The 20,497-nt window shown below is 41.6% G+C and overlaps 1 protein-coding gene across 1 annotated transcript in view; it reads right to left on the reverse strand.

Annotated features, from left to right (window-relative positions):
* The window catches only part of man2a1 (mannosidase, alpha, class 2A, member 1), a 65,437-nt gene that overhangs the window by 7,766 nt on the left and 37,174 nt on the right, over positions 1–20,497 (reverse strand). Inside the window, exons 10-17 of the mRNA XM_023983502.3 lie at positions 14,193–14,378; positions 13,830–13,944; positions 13,201–13,268; positions 12,804–12,969; positions 12,318–12,548; positions 8,349–8,471; positions 7,882–7,996; positions 1,531–1,664 (exon numbers count right to left, since the gene is read on the reverse strand). Coding sequence (XP_023839270.1) covers positions 1,531–1,664; positions 7,882–7,996; positions 8,349–8,471; positions 12,318–12,548; positions 12,804–12,969; positions 13,201–13,268; positions 13,830–13,944; positions 14,193–14,378 — 1,138 coding nt within the window. The remainder of the gene's footprint in view (positions 1–1,530; positions 1,665–7,881; positions 7,997–8,348; positions 8,472–12,317; positions 12,549–12,803; positions 12,970–13,200; positions 13,269–13,829; positions 13,945–14,192; positions 14,379–20,497) is intronic.

A 20,497-nucleotide genomic window follows, 5' to 3' on the forward strand; every position in this document is an offset into this window, starting at 1 on the left:
AGGAGTCAATAGAAACATATTTTGACTTGTTGAAACAAAGTTTAGGGGTAGATTTCCTCTGCATGTTGAACGAGTGGATTACTCAAATCGATGGCGCCAACTAAACTTACTTTTTGGGATATAAAGAAGGATTTTATCTAACAAAACGACACTACATGTTATAGCTGGGACCCTTTGGAAGAGAAATCAGAGGAAGATTTTCAAAAAGTAAGTGAATATTTAATCGTTATTTGTGAATGTATGAAACCTGTACCAGTGGAAAAATATTTTGATGTGGGGCGCCATCCTCAAACAATCGCATGGCATGTTTTCGCTGTAATAGCTACTGTAAATCGGACAGAATTTAAGCTTTCAGCCGATATAAGACACTTATATGTACCTAAATGTTTAATATCCATAATTGTTATGATTATTTATTTGAATTGCGCACCCTCCAGTTTCACAGGAAGTTGTGGGACGCCTATCCCTAAGAAGTTTTAAAGGCTTCAACAAGGACCCAGAGTTTATCCTACAAGGGAAAAACTCAGGGCCCCACACATACTGAATCACCAGTGAGCAAGTGTGTTGAGTGGGATCTTAAGCCGACCGTCTTTGTTTTGACTACAATGGGTACGGGAAGCTGTTCAGCTGGGTTGTTTATTGTTTGTTTGCGTGAAGCGTTTTATGTCGGGGAAAAAAATATTTAATCTCTGATGGCAGTAAATCCCTCTAAATCACTGAAAGTAAGGTCCGACTGCCAAAAACACGCAAATTGAGATTTTGAGGGGAAACACTGCCTCTCACTAGAATTATGGCAGAGTGTTTAAAAGGCAAGGGCGCTCAAACACTGATCTGTCGAAAGATTCTCCCCTGAACAAAATGTAATCGTTTAAATCTGCATTTCAGCTTTCGTTTTCAATTCAAAACTTTGTCATGACAAAATGGAAGACGTCCATGAAGTAATTTCTACGAATTTGGACAGCTAATATACCCCCATTCAGCCAGTTTCTATGTACATTTGATGTCAAGCTAATGCTACTAGCGATTTGTATCATAGTTAATTGCTCATGTCGTAACTGTTGACAGGCTCAATGTCCATGCACAGTCTCGCATAGAAATCTCCAGTTCAGAAGCAAGAAAAGCACTATTTGCTCTGGTATATATGGCTCTGTTATATTGTGGAGTGCTTTCTCGCAACTAGAGAGCTAGGGACTGGGCTGTAATTGTGCATTCCTACTTGAAATTCAAATGAAAATGTTCCCCCGTGTATACCTTGTGTAAGGTTGCTCTTTGTCCGTGTTTTCTTCACTCTATGCATGTGTCTGTGTTATCTTAAATATCAGTGGTTACTGTAGGGCTACATTTCCTTTCAAAGTGGCTTTTTTCATTAAGTAAGCCCTCGAAGAGCTGTGACCGTTTTACCTGTACACTTATTCTTCAGTGTGTACAAAATAAAATTCTCATTCACTCATTGAAAGATCTGGGGGCAGTGCCTGAGTAGGGAGGGGAGGGGTGAGAGAGAGAGAGAGCCAGGTCATACAGTAACAGTACCTGGAATCCGTTGAGGTCTGTGAAGAATCGATCCTTGCTGTCCACATCGGATGTTAACCTCATTGTAATTTCACGGTTGAACTCCCCCCTTATATCTACCGAGTTACAGATCTCCACCGCCTGGCCCTCCACACCTAGAGAGAGAGAACACTAACACAATCACAGAGCATATTCACAGCACATATTTATAAGCTTCCTTCCTCTTTTGGCTTGATTTCGAGATATTAATTATACTTCTAGTGAGTCTCCGAATACACTTTTTGGGAATACATACAGTACCAGTCAAAATTTTGGACACACCTACTCATTCAAGGGTTTTTTCTTTATTTGTACTACTTATTACATTGTAGAATGATGGTGAAAACATCAAAACTATGAAATAACACATATGGAATCATGTAGTATCCAAAAAAAGTGTTAAACAAATCAAAATATATTTTATTTTTGAGATTCTTCCAAGGAGTCACACTTTCCTTTAGGACAGCTTTGCACACTCTTGGCATTCTCTCAACCAGCTTCATGAGGTAGTCACCTGGAATGCATTTCAATTAACAGGTGTGCCTTGTTAAAAGTTAATTTGTGGAATTTCTTTCTTTCTTAATGAGTTTGAGCCAATCAGTTGTGTTGTGACCAAGGTAGGGGTGGTATACAGAAGATAACCCGATTTGGTAAAAGACCAAGTCCATAATTTTGTCAAGAACAGCTCAAATAAGCAAGAGAAATGACAGTCCATCATTACTTTAAGACATGAAAGTCAGTCAATGCGGGAAAAAAAGGTTTCTTGAAGCGCAGTCGCAAAAACCATCAAGCGCTATGGTGAAACTGGCTCTCATGAGGACTGCCACAGGAAAGGAAGACCCAGAGTTACCTCTGCTGCAGAGGGCCCCCGAGTGGCGCAGCGGTCTAAGGCACTGCATCTTAGTAATAGAGGCGTCACTACAGACCCTGGTTCGATTCCAGGCTGTACCATAACCGGCCATGACTGGGAGTCCCATAGGGCGGCACACAATTGTCCCAGTGTCGTCCGGGTTAGGGTTTGGCCGGGGTAGGCCGTCATTGTAAATACGAATTTGTTCTTAACTGACTTGCCTAGTTAAATATGAAAATTAAAAAGAGGATAAGTTCATGAGAGTTACCAGCCTCAGAAATTGCAGCCCAAATAAATGCTTCACAGAGTTCAAGTAACAGACACATCTCAAAATAGACTGTTCAGAGGAGACTGCGTGAATCAGGCCTTCATGGTTGAATTGCTGCAAAGAAACCACTACTAAAGGACACAAATAATAAGAAGAGACTTGCTTGGATCAAGAAACACAAATCAAATGAAATAAAATGTCTTTGTCACATACATATGGTTAGCAGATGTTAATGCGAGTGTAGCGAAATGCTTGTGCTTCTTGTCCCGACCATGCAGTAATATGTAACCTAACAATTTCACAACAACTACCTTATACACACAAGTGTAAAGGAATGAATAAGAATATGTACATAAAAATATATGAATAAGCGATGAACGAAAAGCATAGGCAAGATGCAGTAGATGGTATAGAGTACAGTATATACATATGAGATGAGTAATGTAGGGTATGTAAACATTATATAAAGTGGCATTGTTTTGGCTAGTGATACATTAAAAAGCATAGGCAAGATGCAGTAGATGGTATAGAGTACAGTATATACATATGAGATGAGTAATGTAGGGTATGTAAACATTATATAAAGTGGCATTGGTTAAAGTGGCTAGTGATACATTTATTACATACATTTTTCATTATTAAAGTGGCTAGAGATGAGTCAGTATGTTGGCAGCAGCCACTCAATGTTAGTGATGGCTGTTTAACAGTCTGATGGCCTTGAGATAGAAGCTGTTTTTTCAGTCTCTCGGTCCCCGCTTTGATGCACCTGTACTGACCTTGCCTTCTGGATGATAGCGGGGTGAACAGGCAGTGGCTCGGGTGGTTGTTGTCCTTGATTATCTTTATGGCCTTCCTGTGACATCGGGTGGTGTAGGTGTCCTGGAGGGCAGGTAGTTTGCCCCCGGTGATGCGTTGTGCAGACCTCACTACCCTCTGGGGAGCCTTACGGTTGTGGGCGGAGCAGTTGCCGTACCAGGCGGTGATACAGCCCGACAGGATGCTCTCGATTGTGCATCTGTAAAAGTTAGTCAGGGTTTTTGGTGACAAGCCGAATTTCTTCAGCCTTCTGAGGTTGAAGAGGTGCTGCTGCGCCTTCTTCACCACGCTGTCTGTGTTGGTGGACCATTTCAGTTTGTCCGTGACATGTACCCCGAGGAACTTAAAACTTTCCACAAGCAATGGACATTAGAATGGTGGAAATTTAAGATTTTAGGTTCCAACCATCTTGTCTTGTGAGACGCAGAGTAGGTGAATGGATGATCTCCGCATGTGTGGTTCCCACCGTGCAGCATGGAGGAGGGTGTGGGAGTGCTTTGCTGGTGACACTGTCAGTGATTTATTTACAATTCAAGGCACACTTAAACAGCATGGCTACCACAGCATTCTGCAGCGATACGCCATACCATCTGGTTTGTGCTTAGTGGGACTATCATTTGTTTTTCAACAGGACAATGACCCAAAACACACCTCCAGGCTGTGTAAGGGCTATTTAACCAAGAAGGAGAGTGATGGAGTGCTGCATCAGATGACCTGGCCTCCACAATCACTGACCTCAACCCAATTGAGATGGTTTGGGATGAGTTGGACCGCAGAGCGAAGGAAAAGCAGCCAACAAGTGCTCAGCATATGTGGGAACTCCTTCAAGACGATTGGAAAAGCATTCCAGGTGAAGCTGGTTGAGAGATTGCCAAGATTGTGCAAAGCTGTCATCAAGGCAAAGGGTGGCTACTTTGAAGAATCTCAAATATAAAATATATTTTTGATTTGTTTAACACTTTTTTGGTTACTACAGTCGTGGCCAAAAGTTTTGAGAATGACACAAATATTAATTTCCACAAAGTTTGCTGCTTCAGTGTCTTTAGATATTTTTGTCAGATATTACTATGGAATACAGAAGTATAATTACAAGCATTTCTGTCACGCCCTGGCCTTAGTTATCTATGTTTTCTTTATTATTTTAGGTAGGCCAGGGTGTGACATGGGGGATGTATGTGTTTTGTATTGTCTAGGGGTTTTTGTATGTTTATGGGGCAGTGTTTAGTCTAGGTGTTTGTATGTCTATGGTTGCCTAGATTGGTTCTCAATTAGAGACAGCTGTCTATCGTTGTCTCTGATTGGGAGCCATATTTAGGCAGCCATAGTCATTAGGTAGTTTGTGGGTGATTGTCTATGTCTATGTGTAAGTTGCCAGTGTCTGCACCTATTGTTTGTATAGCTTCACGTTTGTTGTTTTGATTAGTTTGTATAGTGTTCGTTTCGTTTTCGTCTTCATTAAAGAGAGAATGTATTGTTATCACGCTGCGCCTTGGTCCTCCTCACTTAAATGTTACGACGAACGTGACAATTTCATAAGTGTCAAAGGCTTTTTATTGACAATTACATGAAGTTGATGCAAAGAGTCAATATTTGCAGTGTTGACCCTCTTTTTCAAGGCCTCTGCAATCCGCCCTGGCATGCTTTCAATTAACTTCTGGGCCACATCCTGACCGATGGCTGCCCATTCTTGCATAATCAATGCTTGGAGTTTGTCAGAATTTGTGGGTTTTTGTTTGTCTACCCGACTCTTGAGGATTGACCACAAGTTCTCAATGGGATTAAGGTTTGGGGAGTTTCCTGGCCATGGACCCAAAATATCGATGTTTTGTTCCCCGGGCCACTTAGTTATCACTTTTGCCTTATGGCAAGGTGCTCCATCATGCTGGAATAGGCATTGTTCGACACCAAACTGTTCCTGGATGGTTGGGAGAAGTTGCTCTCGGAGGATGTGTTGTGAGTGAGCCCACTCCCTTGGCTGAGAAGCAACCCCACACATGAATGGTCTCAGGATGCTTTACTGTTGGCATGACACAGGACTGATGGTAGCGCTCACCTTGTCTTCTCCGGACAAGCTTTTTTTCTGGATGCCCCAAACAATCGGAAAGGGGATTCATCAGAGAAAATGACTTTACCCCAGACCTCAGCAGTCCAATCCCTGTACCTTTAGCAGAATATCAGTCTGTCCTTGATGTTTTTCCTGGAGAGAAGTGGCTTCTTAGCTGCCCTTCTTGACACCAGGCCATCCTCCAAAAGTCTTCGCCTCACTGTGCGTGCAGATGCACTCACACCTGCCTGCTGCCATTCCTGAGCAAGCTCTGTACTGGTGGTGCCCCGATCCCGCAGCTGAATCAACTTTAGGAGACGGTCCTGGCGCTTGCTGGACTTTCTTGGGCGCCTTGAAGCCTTCTTCACAACAATTGAACCGCTCTCCTTGAAGTTCTTGATGATCTGATAAATGGTTGATTTAGGTGCAATCTTACTGGCAGCAATATCCTTGCCTGTGAAGCCCTTTTTGTGCAAAGCAATGATGACGGCACTTGTTTCCTTGCAGGTAACCATTGTTATCAGATAAAGAACAAAGATTACAAGCACCACGCTCCTTTTGAAGCTTCCAGTCTGTTATTCGAACTCAATCAACATGACAGAGTGATCTCCATCCTTGTCCTCGTCAACACTCACACCTGTGTTAACGAGAGAATCACTGACATGATATCAGCTGGTCCTTTTGTGGCAGGGCTGAAATGCAGTGGAAATGTTTTTGGGGGATTCAGTTCATTTGCATGGCAAAGAGGGACTTAAATGCAATTCATTTGATCACTCTTCATAACATTCTGGAGTATATGCAAATTGCCATCATACAAACTGAGGCAGCAGACTTTGTGAAAATTAATATTTGTGTCATTCTCAAAGCTTTTGGCCACGACTGTACATGATTCCATATGTGTTATTTCATAGTTTTGATGTCTTCACTATTATTCTACAATGTAGAAAATAGTACAAATTTTAAAATAAACCTTGAATGAGTAGGTGTGTCCAAACTTTTGACTGGTACTGTACATTTTTTGGGAATACATCTTACATTGTTTGATATCATTTTGCATACCTAACTTAATTAATCCACTGAGAGGAAAAACAGTTGAACACATTTGCCCCAGTTCTTCAGATGAAAAAATAAATAAACATACCCCCAGAAATAATGCAAAACATGAATAAATATATCTAAGTAGAAAAAATCCACAGTTACAGTACATAGACTTTGGGTGAATGCAAAAGCAGTAAAAGTAAATTGGGTCTCAACATTGAGCCGTTAAATATCGTAAATACACTAATAGAGGACCAATGTCACAGTGAAGAATTCCAAATGGGTCAATTACAACTATAGTGATACGTCTCGCAACATGTATACTGTATCTCTATATACTGTACCCTCAGGTCAAAATATGCAATGAAACCATTCTTCAGTAAGAAATCTGCATGCTGGGTCCAATTAAGGCCTGTTTGGCTGTGTGATGACATGCAGCCCTTCAGGGGCTCCTTCTCCTGGGTAGCATGACTGCAGCTTCCTTTTTATCGACAAGCACGCAACAGAACAACACAGATTTTCTCTACGAAAGCGAGCCATTCAAAAGGTTTTGCACTCTCTCTCCTTCTCTCTTGACTATCCTAGTAGGCTCACTGAGGGAGTCTTCGTGGGGCTCGTCTTGTTACGGGATTTTTGTGTTTAATGACTAAAATATGTATACATTTGACTTAGAATTATAACTCATAAATGTTGAATGTTATGTGTTCCTTGTTTAGAAATAATGGGGTTATCTTCAGACAGGCTAGAATGATGTCTCTACCCAGGGAGGGGAAAGACCTTGGGTTGGTTGTAGATAGTTTAACAGGTGGCAGACAGTAATGAGAACTCGAACTGTATTGCCATTGTATCCGAGAGGAGGTTGGACATTAAAACCTATGACATCATCTTTATTATATAACCTGATGTAAATTGTACTATGATTCAGTACTCTCGAGAATAAACGCTATTGATTGATTGATTTTAAGACTGGTATCTGTCCATTTCATGCTGATAATTATCTTACAAATTCTTATTTATGGGCAGAGTGTTTTAATTGAATTGGTTAATAAACAGGAATCAAAATCCCTTTAACACATCTACAGACAGGGTTTTGGATCTTCTCCCATTTCAAAGACAAACATTACATTTCAGAGTGTTTTTGATGTTTCAACTTCTTCTGATTTTGATACAAAATACAAAGATACAAAGGTCTCATGCATGTTTGTACAACTGCTTTCAGTTGATGTCACTGATCAAGGTCTAACACTGTATGGGGTCAATTGTAGACTGGCCACACATGCGCACACACGCACACACACACACACATTCCATCACTACCTTGAACATGATAGAGGCGTAGAGTGTGCGTCACATGATCGAAGGTAGTGGTGATCTCAGAGAACACAGATCCCTTGGTTACCCGTATCACTGGAGGCCGAGCGGGAGAGTACATCTGGAGGAGCACAGAAAATCAACGGGGATCAAATCACTCATAACACCATCTCCCATCCATCCTCTGCCAATAATACCCCCTACAGAGAGTGTGCCGGCAAGGGAGCATAAATAAGGGAGAACAGAGAGGGAAACTGTGGTAACAGAACTACTCTCTGATTCAGAGTGGTTGAGTTAAATGCAGAAGACACATTTCGGGTTGAATGCATTCCGTTGTGCAGCTGACGTGGTATCTCCTTTCCCTTTACTGTAAGAGCTGAAAGCACTCTCTTCTTTACAAGGTTTCAGTGCAGCTGTAATGCTACACGTTGACAAAGGAGAATCAATCACGTTGAATAAAGTTGCCGAGTTACCTTGGCTTCCCCGTCGGGCAGGAACAAGTAGGCTCCGCTTTTATCTCGGTTGCTGGTTGTGCCGTACCACGCAAACTCCACCTTGATCTGGTGTTCTGAGCCGTCCTCTTTCAGCTTCAATCTCTGAGGGCGTCAGTCAGAAGAAGGTCGGATTCAACACTTGCATCATCAAAATTACATTGGCAGCTTGACATGAATAAAGAGAGCTGACGGATATACCGTCGTAATACTACACAGACTGTATCCTGTGTTGTTGAGGTGGTTTTGGGAACAATGTGGTGAGCTTGTGTGACGACTAATCTCGCCTGAGACCTGAAGACTTGTTTTGTTTCCGAGAACTCAAGCCTATGCTTTAGCTCAGAGGAAGAATGTAGTCCTCTGTCACACAGACGACCCTGGTTTGATACCATGTCAGTACCATTAACAGTCTAGAAGTGTGATACATTCCTTGCGACCTTTCAGTGCAGGTCACAGTCACTAAATACTTCATGACTCTGGTTCAGTGCTAATATTAGAATAGGCTTGAATTATTGTCGCGCCGGTCACCACGACTATAGTCTGGGATTGATTGAAGCTCAATGTAAATGTAAATTCAAATCTCTCTAGCATCCTATCTAAGCCAATATGACACCAATGTCTAAGAAAATTCTAAACCAATTTGATTGGAGGTACAACACACTCCCCGCCTCTYGTCATGATCCGTCCGGCTGTTACCGAGAACCACTATACCGGATTTCTGACAGGGTTGTTAACGTTAGGGTTGTCAGACAATTTTTTGCCCAAACCTAGCTCAGTTTTTAGATGTCGATTAAAACGAGGCTACAGCGTCCATAAGGTGACCATTAGACTTAAATCCATTCGGATTTAATATGTTTGTAGGTGTAACAGTTTTTATTAAATTCACAATTTACCACCCTCGCATGCACATTTAATTTTTATTTAACCTTTATTTAACTAGGCAAATCAGTTAAGAACAAATTCGTATTTACAATGACGGCCTACCGGGGTTAACTGCCTTGTTCAGGGGCAGAACGACAGATTTTTACCTTGTCAGGTCGGGGATTTGATCCAGCAACCTTTCAGTTACCAGCCCAACGCTCTAACCACTAGGCTACCTGCCGCCCCTGATTCACATTTCTGCCCAATAAAAACCAACAATGTGCTACCTTTTTGTAGCGTTTCTGACAATGCTAACATCTTTTCAGCCGAATCTCAGAGATCTAAAACCAGGTTGAGTAACTCGGCTGCTGCGCAACAGTAATAGCTAACTAGTAGAAGGTTAGCAGCTGAAGCTAGCTAGCTAACACCAGTTGGATGAGAAGCAAAAAGAGGGTGCTAGCTAGCTAGGTATAGTTTGCTATGGAAGGTTTTTCATATGGCTGAAGTCATCTGTGTAAACTGCTGACTTGGACACTTGTGTGTAATCAGAGGACAAACAAATAAGCTAGCTAACAGGGATTGTAACGTACAGGTTAGCGTCACCGTCCTGATATTTTGACCATTCTCTTTCGTGTATAGTTTTTGACATTCCCCTCCCTTTCCCGACACACACACTGTTGCGTGCACGCACGGTGTGTGCTAATTTTCATTTATTAGGGGTCTCTTAAAAAGAGAATTTGGGTTTGTTGGGCATTTTTGAGTGGCAAGGGACAGGGAGTGTGACGTGTACGTAGTACTAGAGTGCGCGTCTTGCTACTACGTAGGAGATAACGGTGGAGAGACCAGCTCTCAATCTCTCAAGGAGGACGTTGTTGCCCTCATCCGTCAGTACATCCCAGGGACACACTGCTTAATGGCAGAGACTTGCGCATAGGCAGACTTATCAGCTCTGCAGTTGAATTGTTAAACAAGCATTTGATTACCCCCTCTCCTGACGTGCACACAAGAGCAGTGGACCTCTACACCAATCTTCGTGCTGCAGGGAATGCCCCAGCCTGCTTAATGGCCAGGATAGATGCCATTTATAAATGTGGGAATGTGTGCTCTTTTACTGGAGTTGGACTGCTGTGTACATTACTAAGAACATTTGTAGCTAAAGGATTAGACCGCCTATCCAATGTCAGATTTGTAAATATGTATTCTTAAAAATATTTTGTACAGGTGTGGTAGAACTGTGCTTGAACAAGAAAGCCTGCATAACCTTGTAGCTCTTCAAGAGCAGTCGTGGCCATGCCTGAATTGTATGTACAACGTTTACTATATCTGATGAATGTACATTTGATTGTAAATCTTATTTTTTGTAATAACTCATTGTTGTTTACAGGTAATGTAGTACTATGCCTTTCTTCAGTAGTAGTCACCTTCCGGTGTAAAAACCTTGGAAATTAAAAACAATAAAATGATGTTTTAGGTGAGAAGTCGGCATTGATCTGAAATTCACCTGAGCACCACAATGCGTACTTCACCCATGCTCTACCAAGGTTTTGCAGCACACAGCTTTGACCTACTACAGTAGCTAGGTTTGTCTATTTTACTTCCAGCGATGTGTAGGCAGATTGCTCTGGATTCAAACCTTCTCAAACAGCCTAATTCATACTATTCAGAGGGATAATGGACTTTGCAGTGTCCTGCTATTAAAATAATATATATCATTAGTATGTCCGTATTTTTCAGATACAGGCCTATTGTAAATGTGTATTATTGTAGCGTCATCATCTGTAATGCAAAAATAAATACAAAATACACGTGTTACTTTAAGCTACATAGTCTTTTGACAAAGGCGATAAACTGCACATTGATCAGCACAGCAGTTGATAAAACAGGGCCCTGTTTGAAAAACAAGTGGTTCTGAGCTTATGTAAATACTACACAGGTAACCTAACAGTTACAGAAATCAGGAATGCAGACAGGCTCTATAGACCTCTATATCTGTATGAGTGACTGAGTCGAACACACCACCTCCTGTTCTTATGTTGGGTACCTACTCACCCCAAAATATGTTACGAAATATATGTCTTTTTCAATGACATGTATTGTTAAAATAAAGGTTTAAGGAAATACAGGCAGGCACCACATTACTACAAGACAAAACTGCTCACTCAAGCAAGCCTGATGGTGTTGTAAGTATAAATGTAACGGCAGCCTTCGTCCTCTTCGTCTGAACACTTACAAAATACAAAAATAACAACCCGAAACAGTCCTCTCTGGTGAAACGAACACAAAGACAGGAAACAACCACCCACAAACCCCAACACAAAACAAGCCACCTAAATATGATTCCCAATCAGAGACAACACAAAACACCTGCCTCTGATTGAGAACCATATTAGGCCAAACATAGAAACAGACAAACTAGACACACAACATAGAATGCCCACCCAGCTCACGTCCTGACCAACACTAAAACAAGTAAAACACACAAGAACTATGGTCAGAATGTGACAATATAAGCAAAGCCTGCTTTCATATAATAAAACAAAAGCATGAAAAGGTAGTGGAATGGGGGTCTTAGTGTGGGGTGGGAAGAATGCAATACATTAGCTTGTATGTGGTACAAATCACATTATTCTGGGACCACCTCCTCTAAGAGTATGAATTAGGCTGTTTGAGAAGGTTTGAAGCAACCTGCCTACACATTGTTGTAAGTACAATAGACAAACCTAGCTACCGTAGTAGGTCAAAGCTGTGTGCTGCAAAACCTTGGTAGAGCATGGGTGAAGTACGCATTGTGGTGCTTGTGTGAATTTCCTTTCTTTTTCGGCTTCAGACCAATGCCTACTTCTCACTTAAAACGTAGTTTTTGGTATTTAATTATATAGCACTTTTGCAGGAGTTCTGCGTTATGCCCTGCTGTGTTGTGAAGTGCTATGCTTTACTAAGCTATGCTATACTTTACTAAGCTATGCTATGCTTTACTAAGCTATGCTATACTTTACTAAGCTATGCTATGCTTTCCTATGCTATTCTTTACTATGCTATGCTTTACTGTGCAATGGTATGCTTTGTTATGCTATGCTGTGCATGTCTTACCTCCATCAGGCCGGTGGTGGGGGAGCTCCAGACCTGGAGGTGGGGGTTGTGGATGCTGAGGGGGGTGGAGGCGTCCTGGGGGATGTTGACCGTGAAGTGCTTCACGTTGACGGACAGCTCGTCGCTCTGCCTAAAGAAGACGTATTCTGCAGTCTCCGCTCTGCCGCTCGCAGCCTTACCTAACTGGTACACCCCAAGACCCAGCGCTGGCACCTGCGCTGTGAACGACAACTGAGCCCAAGAGAAAACACCATAACATGAGATAATGTGGGGGAAAGCATACATGAACATAAAAATAAAAATAAAAACACTATGAACTGGTAACACATTGGTAATCAATCTCCAATTAATCTCCAATTAATCTCTGTGGTGACCTCATAGTCCTACCTGACACTGCCATTATAAAAATAATATCGATAAATAACATTCACATGGATAAATAAAGGCTAAATACAAACACTGATGACAAAAAATKGACAATTGTACCTGGAAGGCCTCTGTGGAGGCTGTGGTGGGTTCGTCCCASACAGCGCTGACTTGAGCGGGGACGGGATGACCGTGGTCTGTGACCACACGCACGTGGGGAGTGTTCACATACACAGTCACCACTGACGTGCGGTCCTGCTCCGTGGGGTTGTAGATGACCACAGACCTGGAGGAAAATAGACAGGTTGGTACGAGTTGCTAATRCTTTGAAAAGTCTGAAAGGCAAATTGGTCATAAAGAAAAGATTTCACAGCTGTCATCAGGTTTAATATTGTTCAACCTGACCAGACTATAACTTCCTGTATTTATTCTAAATCATATTTGCAATATGAAAGGGGTCATAATATCAGCCAGAATGTGTAAGGGAAAAGGGAGGAAGATTTGTACGTTGCCTTACCTAGGCTGTGAGCTGATTTTCAGAACGGTTTTTCGAGGCAGGGCATCTTGAGCAGGCTGGATATCATCCTGAGAGAAATGTGCATGAGATTAGAGTTGATTTGCAAAAGAACACCAATCTGGTATAGCTACACCAACACACAGTCCACAGGCTATATCCAGTTCTTATAGACTCATTTCCCCCCCAAAATATTTAATTTTGTTTTTGTGGTATTGGTCATGGTTTTCAAAACGGAAAAGCTATTTAAACATCTAAGGCTCATTCACTTGAACACAATTTTCATTAGGTTTGGGTGAGTGAGATGCATATCAAGCGTCTTTTCAGCTGCTGTAGCGAAACAAGGAAGTGGAAGAGGTTACATTACTCTGAAAATTGATGTTGACTTCCTGCCCGGGCAATTTGCATATTCAAATCCTGATGTTGTGCCTCCTTCAGGGATTTGGCCGAAAGTAGAGTCTGGTAAACACTTCMAATGTAGCTATTGCATGCCTTTCACTCCCTACACCACCACCATAAACTGTCACCCTTTGAAAATCACTATACTAATCTAAAATGTTGCAATGTACAATCAACTAACTACCTTGTGTTTCAACACTGAAATTAAAACGCCAATGTTTTTTTCCACTCACCATTTGAAGGAAGGCCTTTGAGGGATTGTAACTGTATGCACTTTTGTCCTTCAGCACCAGCCAGTGAGCGGAGTTGACGATCACTTGTTTCAAATTCAAAATGGAATGAAACAATCTGAGAAGGGAGATTTGTTCTAATTAAATGCCCAGAGGAAAGCAGTCAAATTTCTGAGTCAAATATATAGTGGTTCACTTTCATTTAACCAATGTCTACAGCACGTTGCTGGTAATAATCACAAAACCATGTCGGTGCAATCCATTAAATGATTGATTAATCCGTGTGTTCATGTTTGACCTGCATCTCTCCCCATCAAATAAGACAATGAAAACGAATAAAACAAGCAAGATAAAAAAAAGTGATACCTGGTACCGTAGTCGATCACTACCAAGTCCTTGCCGGTGCCTGCGATAGCGTCATGGTGCTGGAACAGGCCCAGGTTCCTCCTGGCTTCAGTGAGCAGTCTGTAATTCTCCACAGCTGGAAAATCATTCCGCTTCCCAGACCTCCTAATATTGGCCAGGGTGAGGGAGTAGAGGATTTCAGCAGCCCTGAAGGACAGACAGAGAGAATAGTTATTTTCTTCAGTATGCCTTTCCATGACACCAAGATAGACATGGGTCGTGTTCATTAGGGAGGAAACGTTTTGAACAGGGAGATGCTACAGTGCCTTCAGAAAGTATTCAGACCCTTTGAATTTTTCCACATTTTGTTACATTACAGCCTTATTCTACAAATTTTTTTTTTTTTAATATTCAGCAATCTACAGCAATCCCCATATTTCCAAAGTGAAAGGTTTTTAGAAATGTTTGTAAATGTATTAAAAATAAAAAAACAGAAATACAATATTTACATAAGTATTCAGACCTTTTGCTATGAGACTCGAAATTGAGCTTAGGTGCATCCTGTTTCCGTTGATCATCCTTGAGATGTGTACACAACTTGGAGTCCACCTGTGGTACATTCAATTGATTGGACATGATTTGAAAAGGCGCACACCTGTTTATATAAGGTCTCCCAGTTGACAGTGCCTGTCAGAGCAAAAACCAAGCCATGAGGTTGAAGGAATTGTCCGTAGTGCTCCAAGACGGGATTGTGTCGAAGCACACATCTGGGAAAGGGTACCGAAAAATTTCTGCTGAATTGAAGGTCCCCAAGAACACAGTGGCAACCATCATGGAAGAAGTTCTTCCTAGAGCTGCCCRCACGACAAAACTGAGCAATCGGGGGTAGAAGGGCCTTGGTCAGGGAGGTGACCAAGAACCCGATGGTCACAATGACAGAGCTCTAGAGTTCCTCTGTGGAGATGGGAGAACCTTCCAGAAGGACAACCATCTATGCAGCACTCCACCAATCAGGTCTTTATGGTAGAGTGGCCTGATGGAATCCACCCCTCAGTAAAAGGCACATGACAGCCCGCATGGTGTTTGCTAAAAGGCACCTAAAGGACTCAGACCATGAGAAACAAGATTCTCTGGTCTAATGAAACCAAGATTGAACTCTTTGGCCTGAATGCCAAGCTTCACTTCTGGAGGGAACCTGGCACCTTCCCTACGGTGAAGCATGGTGGTGGCAGCATCAGGCTGTGGGGATGTTTTTCAGCGGCAGGGACTGGGAGACTAGTCAGGACCGAGGCAAAGATGAACGGAGCAAAGTACAGAGAGATCCTTAATGAAAACCTGCTCTAGAGCGCACAGGACCACAGATTGGGGTGAAGGTTCACCTTCTAACAGGACAACAACCCTAAGCACACAGCCAAGACAACGCAGGAGTGGCTTTGAGGCAAGTCTCTGAATGTCATTGAGTGGCCCAGTCAGAGCATGGACATCTCTGGAGAGACCTGAAAATAGCTGTGTAGCAATGCTCCCCATCCAACCTGACAGAGCTTGAGAGGATCTGCCGAGAAGAATGGGAGAAACTCCCCAAATACAGGTGTGCCAAGCTTGTAGCATCATACACAAGAAGACTCAAGCCTGTAATCGCAGCCAAAGTTGTTTCAACAAAGTACTGAGTAAAGGGTCTGAATACTTATGTAAATGTGATATTTCAGTTTTAAATTATTTATAAATGAGCAAAAATGTCTAAATCCTGTTTTTGCTATTTCATTATTGGGTATTGTGTGCAGATTGATGAGATGAAAAACAAACAATTTAATCAATTCTAGAATAAGGCTGTAACCTAACAAAATGTGGAAAAAGTCAAGGGGTCTGACTACTTTCCAAAGGCACTGTATATGATTTGTCCAAAAAGACCACAGATTTTTGTTTTCCATTGCAAAAACTTTTGCTTTGTTCACTCATTTCAGTGCATTCAGTGAAGTGACAAATAGTTGTTGATATATGGGTCATCATGGGCCAAGAGCGTAAGAAAAGTACTCCAAATTGACCACAGTTGGAAATCTCCCGTATTTGATTGCAATCAGAGTCTCAGCTTGTGTTATGGAACCTGTTTAACCCCCGAGCCACAACAATGAAAACTGAGCTGCTCTTCTCCTAAAATAGAGGTCTTTTCATTTTCTCTAGATAGGGCTGTGGCGGTAATGACATTTTTTCAGTCGGTGATTGTCAAGCAAATAAATAACTGCCGTTCTCATGGTAATTGACCGTTAATGAACATAAACAAATTTAGCATGTCCTGGCTTCCACGCATAGTGACATGACTGCCCTGTGACGATCAGAATGGGTCAGATCAGCTTGGCGGTGGATGACAGTAGCCAGGCCCTCTCTCACCCACAGAAGGGGGGAGGGAGCTGCTGGGGGGTTGACAGTTCACACCCTGTTGTAAATTACAGGAGGAGAGGACTCTCCTTTGTCCTCTCCAGTATTAACCAAAGGAATCCCTTTGTTAACAGACAGTCTTCCCGCCGAAACTCTAACAGTTTCTAAAGCGAATACTGGAACAATATTTCTAACATAAGAACGTGGGGAATGGTCAGTGGTGAATAATMATTTCAAATGGATTGTTATTTTGTGATGTCATTAAAAATGGTATAAAGGAAATACTGTAACTTGGAAAGTATATCCCCTTTATCTGTCAAGTTTCCATCAAATACATGCATATAATATGAAAAATGATGAAAGTATTAAGTAGGAATGTGATTTTAGGAGCCATAAGAGAATCTATCTCCTATAAACTGTGCATAAAGTAGACACCCCCTGAGTGAGGTCAGAGAGTGTGTCAGTGTCACGTGTGCTCCCTCTCCGGTCTCTAGGTCACCAGGCTGCTTGTTATGGCGCACACCTGTCACCATCGTTACACGCACCTGTGCTTCATCAGACTCACCTGGACTCCATCACCTCCTTGCTTACCTGCCCTATTTATGTCACTCCCTTTGGTTGCTTCCCCAGGCGTGATTGTTTCTGTTMMTGTGTCATGTCTGTGCGTTGTTCATGTTTCTCATTTTGTATTATGGTGTGTTTATTTATTAAAAAACTCACTCCCTGAACTTGCTTCCCAACTCTCAGCGCACATCGTTACAGTCAGACTGACGGAACCATCCACTTCGGCCAGAGTGCATAAAAGGATTGGTAACGAAATTAAAATTAGACCAGAAAAACGTGAGGCGGTAGCCTACACGTTTGAAATGGTTGGAACTTTGAACCTCAACATGAGGTAAAGAAAAAATAAACTCACCTCCCAGACTAGATCAGAATATCGCCAAGCTGCAGCTGCGCATGTAAAGTGGTTCAAACTCTGACTATAAACACGAGGTGAAGAGAGGAGAAAACTCCCCTCTCGGACAATCACTGGTACAGCTGATTAGCTGTCCTAAGTCAAATATTTAGAAAAGTTCATTTAAGTGGGACCATCCGATTACTCTTCAAATCATCCAACTGTACTACTCTCCTCAAATCACCGTAGTGCGCTACTCTCATTACCCCACTGGAACCATCGACACGGCTGGCTAGCCTATCTTAAAATAAGCAGCTTCAGGAGCGAATGGAACAGAGTGAACTCTTTAGTTCTGTTCAGGACTACATGACGGACAAAGACGTTCAAACATAAATACATTCATGATTTCTTATTCCAAAAGGGTGGTGGTTCGTGTGCAAAGTATATGATTACTGTGAGAATAGTTTTTAAAATGTATCAATGATAAGTGTCTCTTTCTCTCTTTTTCTCTCTCTCCCTCTCCATGTTGTTATGTAAAAAGCCACCATATTGTGTCAGTCCACTAGGGACCTTTAATCATGTATGAAGTGTGTATGTTTAATCTGTGTTATTATTTAGTTAGCTAGTAAATAAATAATTAAACCAATTTATGTAGTACTGAATCATAAGTAAGGCTGGCGTTTTTGCAGATCCAAGAAGGTTACGACTGTTCAGAATGATGATATGATAAAAGGTTATCATTAATATGTTGACTGCTTTATGGATGTGATAGGTAAAGATCTTCAGAGTTTAATTTGGGAGATGGTAACTCTTTAAACAGTTGTCCTTATGTTAGGCCCTGATCTGGCTATGGCTGTGGGCTGTGGGCTACATATGGCTGTGCGCTACATTAGTTAATTTAGCAGAAAAGATTTGCTTAGAATTGTGTGTCAAGAAGCAGTGCGGCTTGGCAGGGTCATGTTTCGGAGGACTCATGGCACTTGACCGTCGCCTCTCCCGAGTTCGTACGGGAGTTGCAGCGATGGGACAAGACTGTAACTACCAATTGGATATCACGAAAAAGGGRTAAAAAGTAMAAAAAAAAMAAATGTATACCAGCTCTACACCCATGGTAAAGCGGATTAATGTGCTTAATTTTAAGAAGTTATTTGTCCACTTTAGTCGTGATACAAACCTTACCAAAACTACATGAGGTGTATGATTATGATTTGAAAAAGTTGCAAAAAAAACTTACTGAGCACAAGCTGGGCATCATTCACAAGTGATAATATATAATTCACAAGTGATAGACTAATATTGTCACCCATTAAACTATTCTTGATTTAATCTTGTCTTTACATGTACAAAAACATACATGTGTGAAATTTGTTTTGATTTAGAATGCACCATCATCATGCACCTGTCTCGAAACGGGCAGGGGATTAAAAATATTTTAAAAAATAGCGAAAGGAGGACGCTTTCCTGTGGTTCATTTTCATGCCAGCCAGATAGGCTACACTCCTGTTGTAAAGAGAAGCAATGTGCTTAATATTAGTAAWGTTTAGAAATAAATATAGTAAGCCTAGCCTATAGAAAGCTGATAGGATCCTCCTCTTAATAATTGAGACCATCAAAACTCTGTTTTCTCACGAAATTGCATAGCCTACAGAAATGTTGCGTAACATGAGCTCATGGGCTCTCATGAAGTATTTGATTAGATTTTTGAATACTTTTGCATTGATGTCAGAGTGATTAGAGGGACAATAGAGTGCTGAGTACCAGGCATTTAGCAAGTTTGGTAGGCTACTAATGACCATCAGCAGCATCAGAGCTTGGAGAAGCCTAATTATTGCGACAAAGCGGTTCACATGGAATTTGACTAGCGTCATGACTCGTGTCCGCCAGCCCTATCCCAGCCCTATCCCAGCCCTATCCCAGCCCTATCCCAGCCCTATCCCAGCCCTATCCCAGCCCTATCCCAGCCCTATCCCTAGAGAGTATCAAGGAAAACAGCTGATGGAAGAGTGTTCTCTTTAACTGCTCAAGCCCTGTAAGTGCTGTCAGGGAATCAGACACTATCAGTGTTACAGTTTTAAAGGTCCAAAGCAGCTGCTTTTATCTCAATATCAAATCATTTCTGAGTAACAATGAGGTACTTTACTACGATGGTTTTCAATGRAAATGGTCAAAAAGAAACATAGCTTCATAGCAAGAGCAATTTCTCCAGCAAGATGTTTGACAGGACTGTCTGGGAGTGGTCTGAGTGCGGAGGAGAAAACTGGTTGTTATTGGCAGAGAGGTTTGGAACTCTTTCTTATTGGACTATTAACTAATTTACTGCATGGTGATGTCACCATGGAAGACTAAAACTCCAACCCACCAAAACAGACAGAAATTTCAGGCAGTCTTTTCAAACAGCTCTTACACTAAAAGGGCATTATTATAATTTTCACAATATTATTCCAAACTCATGGTGCGGAAATATACTGTATATATTAAAACCCAGGAACTGCACTGGGCCTTTAAAATCACAATTCTGAGTTTGTGTTTCAGCTAGGGCTGTTATGGTGACTGTATTACCGCCACACCTGCGGTCACACAGTCAAATTCCACGTGATCGTTTAGTCATGGTAACTAGGCTTCTCCAAATCTGTGCTCCGATGCTGCTGATGGTCATTAGCTAATGACCAAATGTGCTAACTGCCAGTGCTAATGRCCTAGTACTCAGCAATCTATTGTCCCTCTAATCACTCTAAAATCAATGCAAATGSWTTCAAAAATCTAATTAAACACTTAATGAGAGCCCATGAGCACATGTCACACAACAATTCTGCAGGCTATGCAATTGCGTGAGAAAACTGAGTTTTTATGGCCTCTATTAAAAAGAGGAGGATCCCATCAGCTTTCTATAATATTCAAATCAAATCAAACTTTATTTGTCACATGCGCCGAATACAACAGGTGTACCTTACCGTGAAATGCTTACTTACAAGCCCTTAACCAACAGTGCAGTTCAAGAAAGAGTTAAGAAAATAATGACCAAATAAACTAAAGTAAAAAATTATTAAAAAGTAACACA

The sequence above is a fragment of the Salvelinus sp. IW2-2015 genome, linkage group LG4q.1:29, assembly GCF_002910315.2.
Source record: "Salvelinus sp. IW2-2015 linkage group LG4q.1:29, ASM291031v2, whole genome shotgun sequence".
NCBI lineage: Eukaryota > Metazoa > Chordata > Actinopteri > Salmoniformes > Salmonidae > Salvelinus > Salvelinus sp. IW2-2015.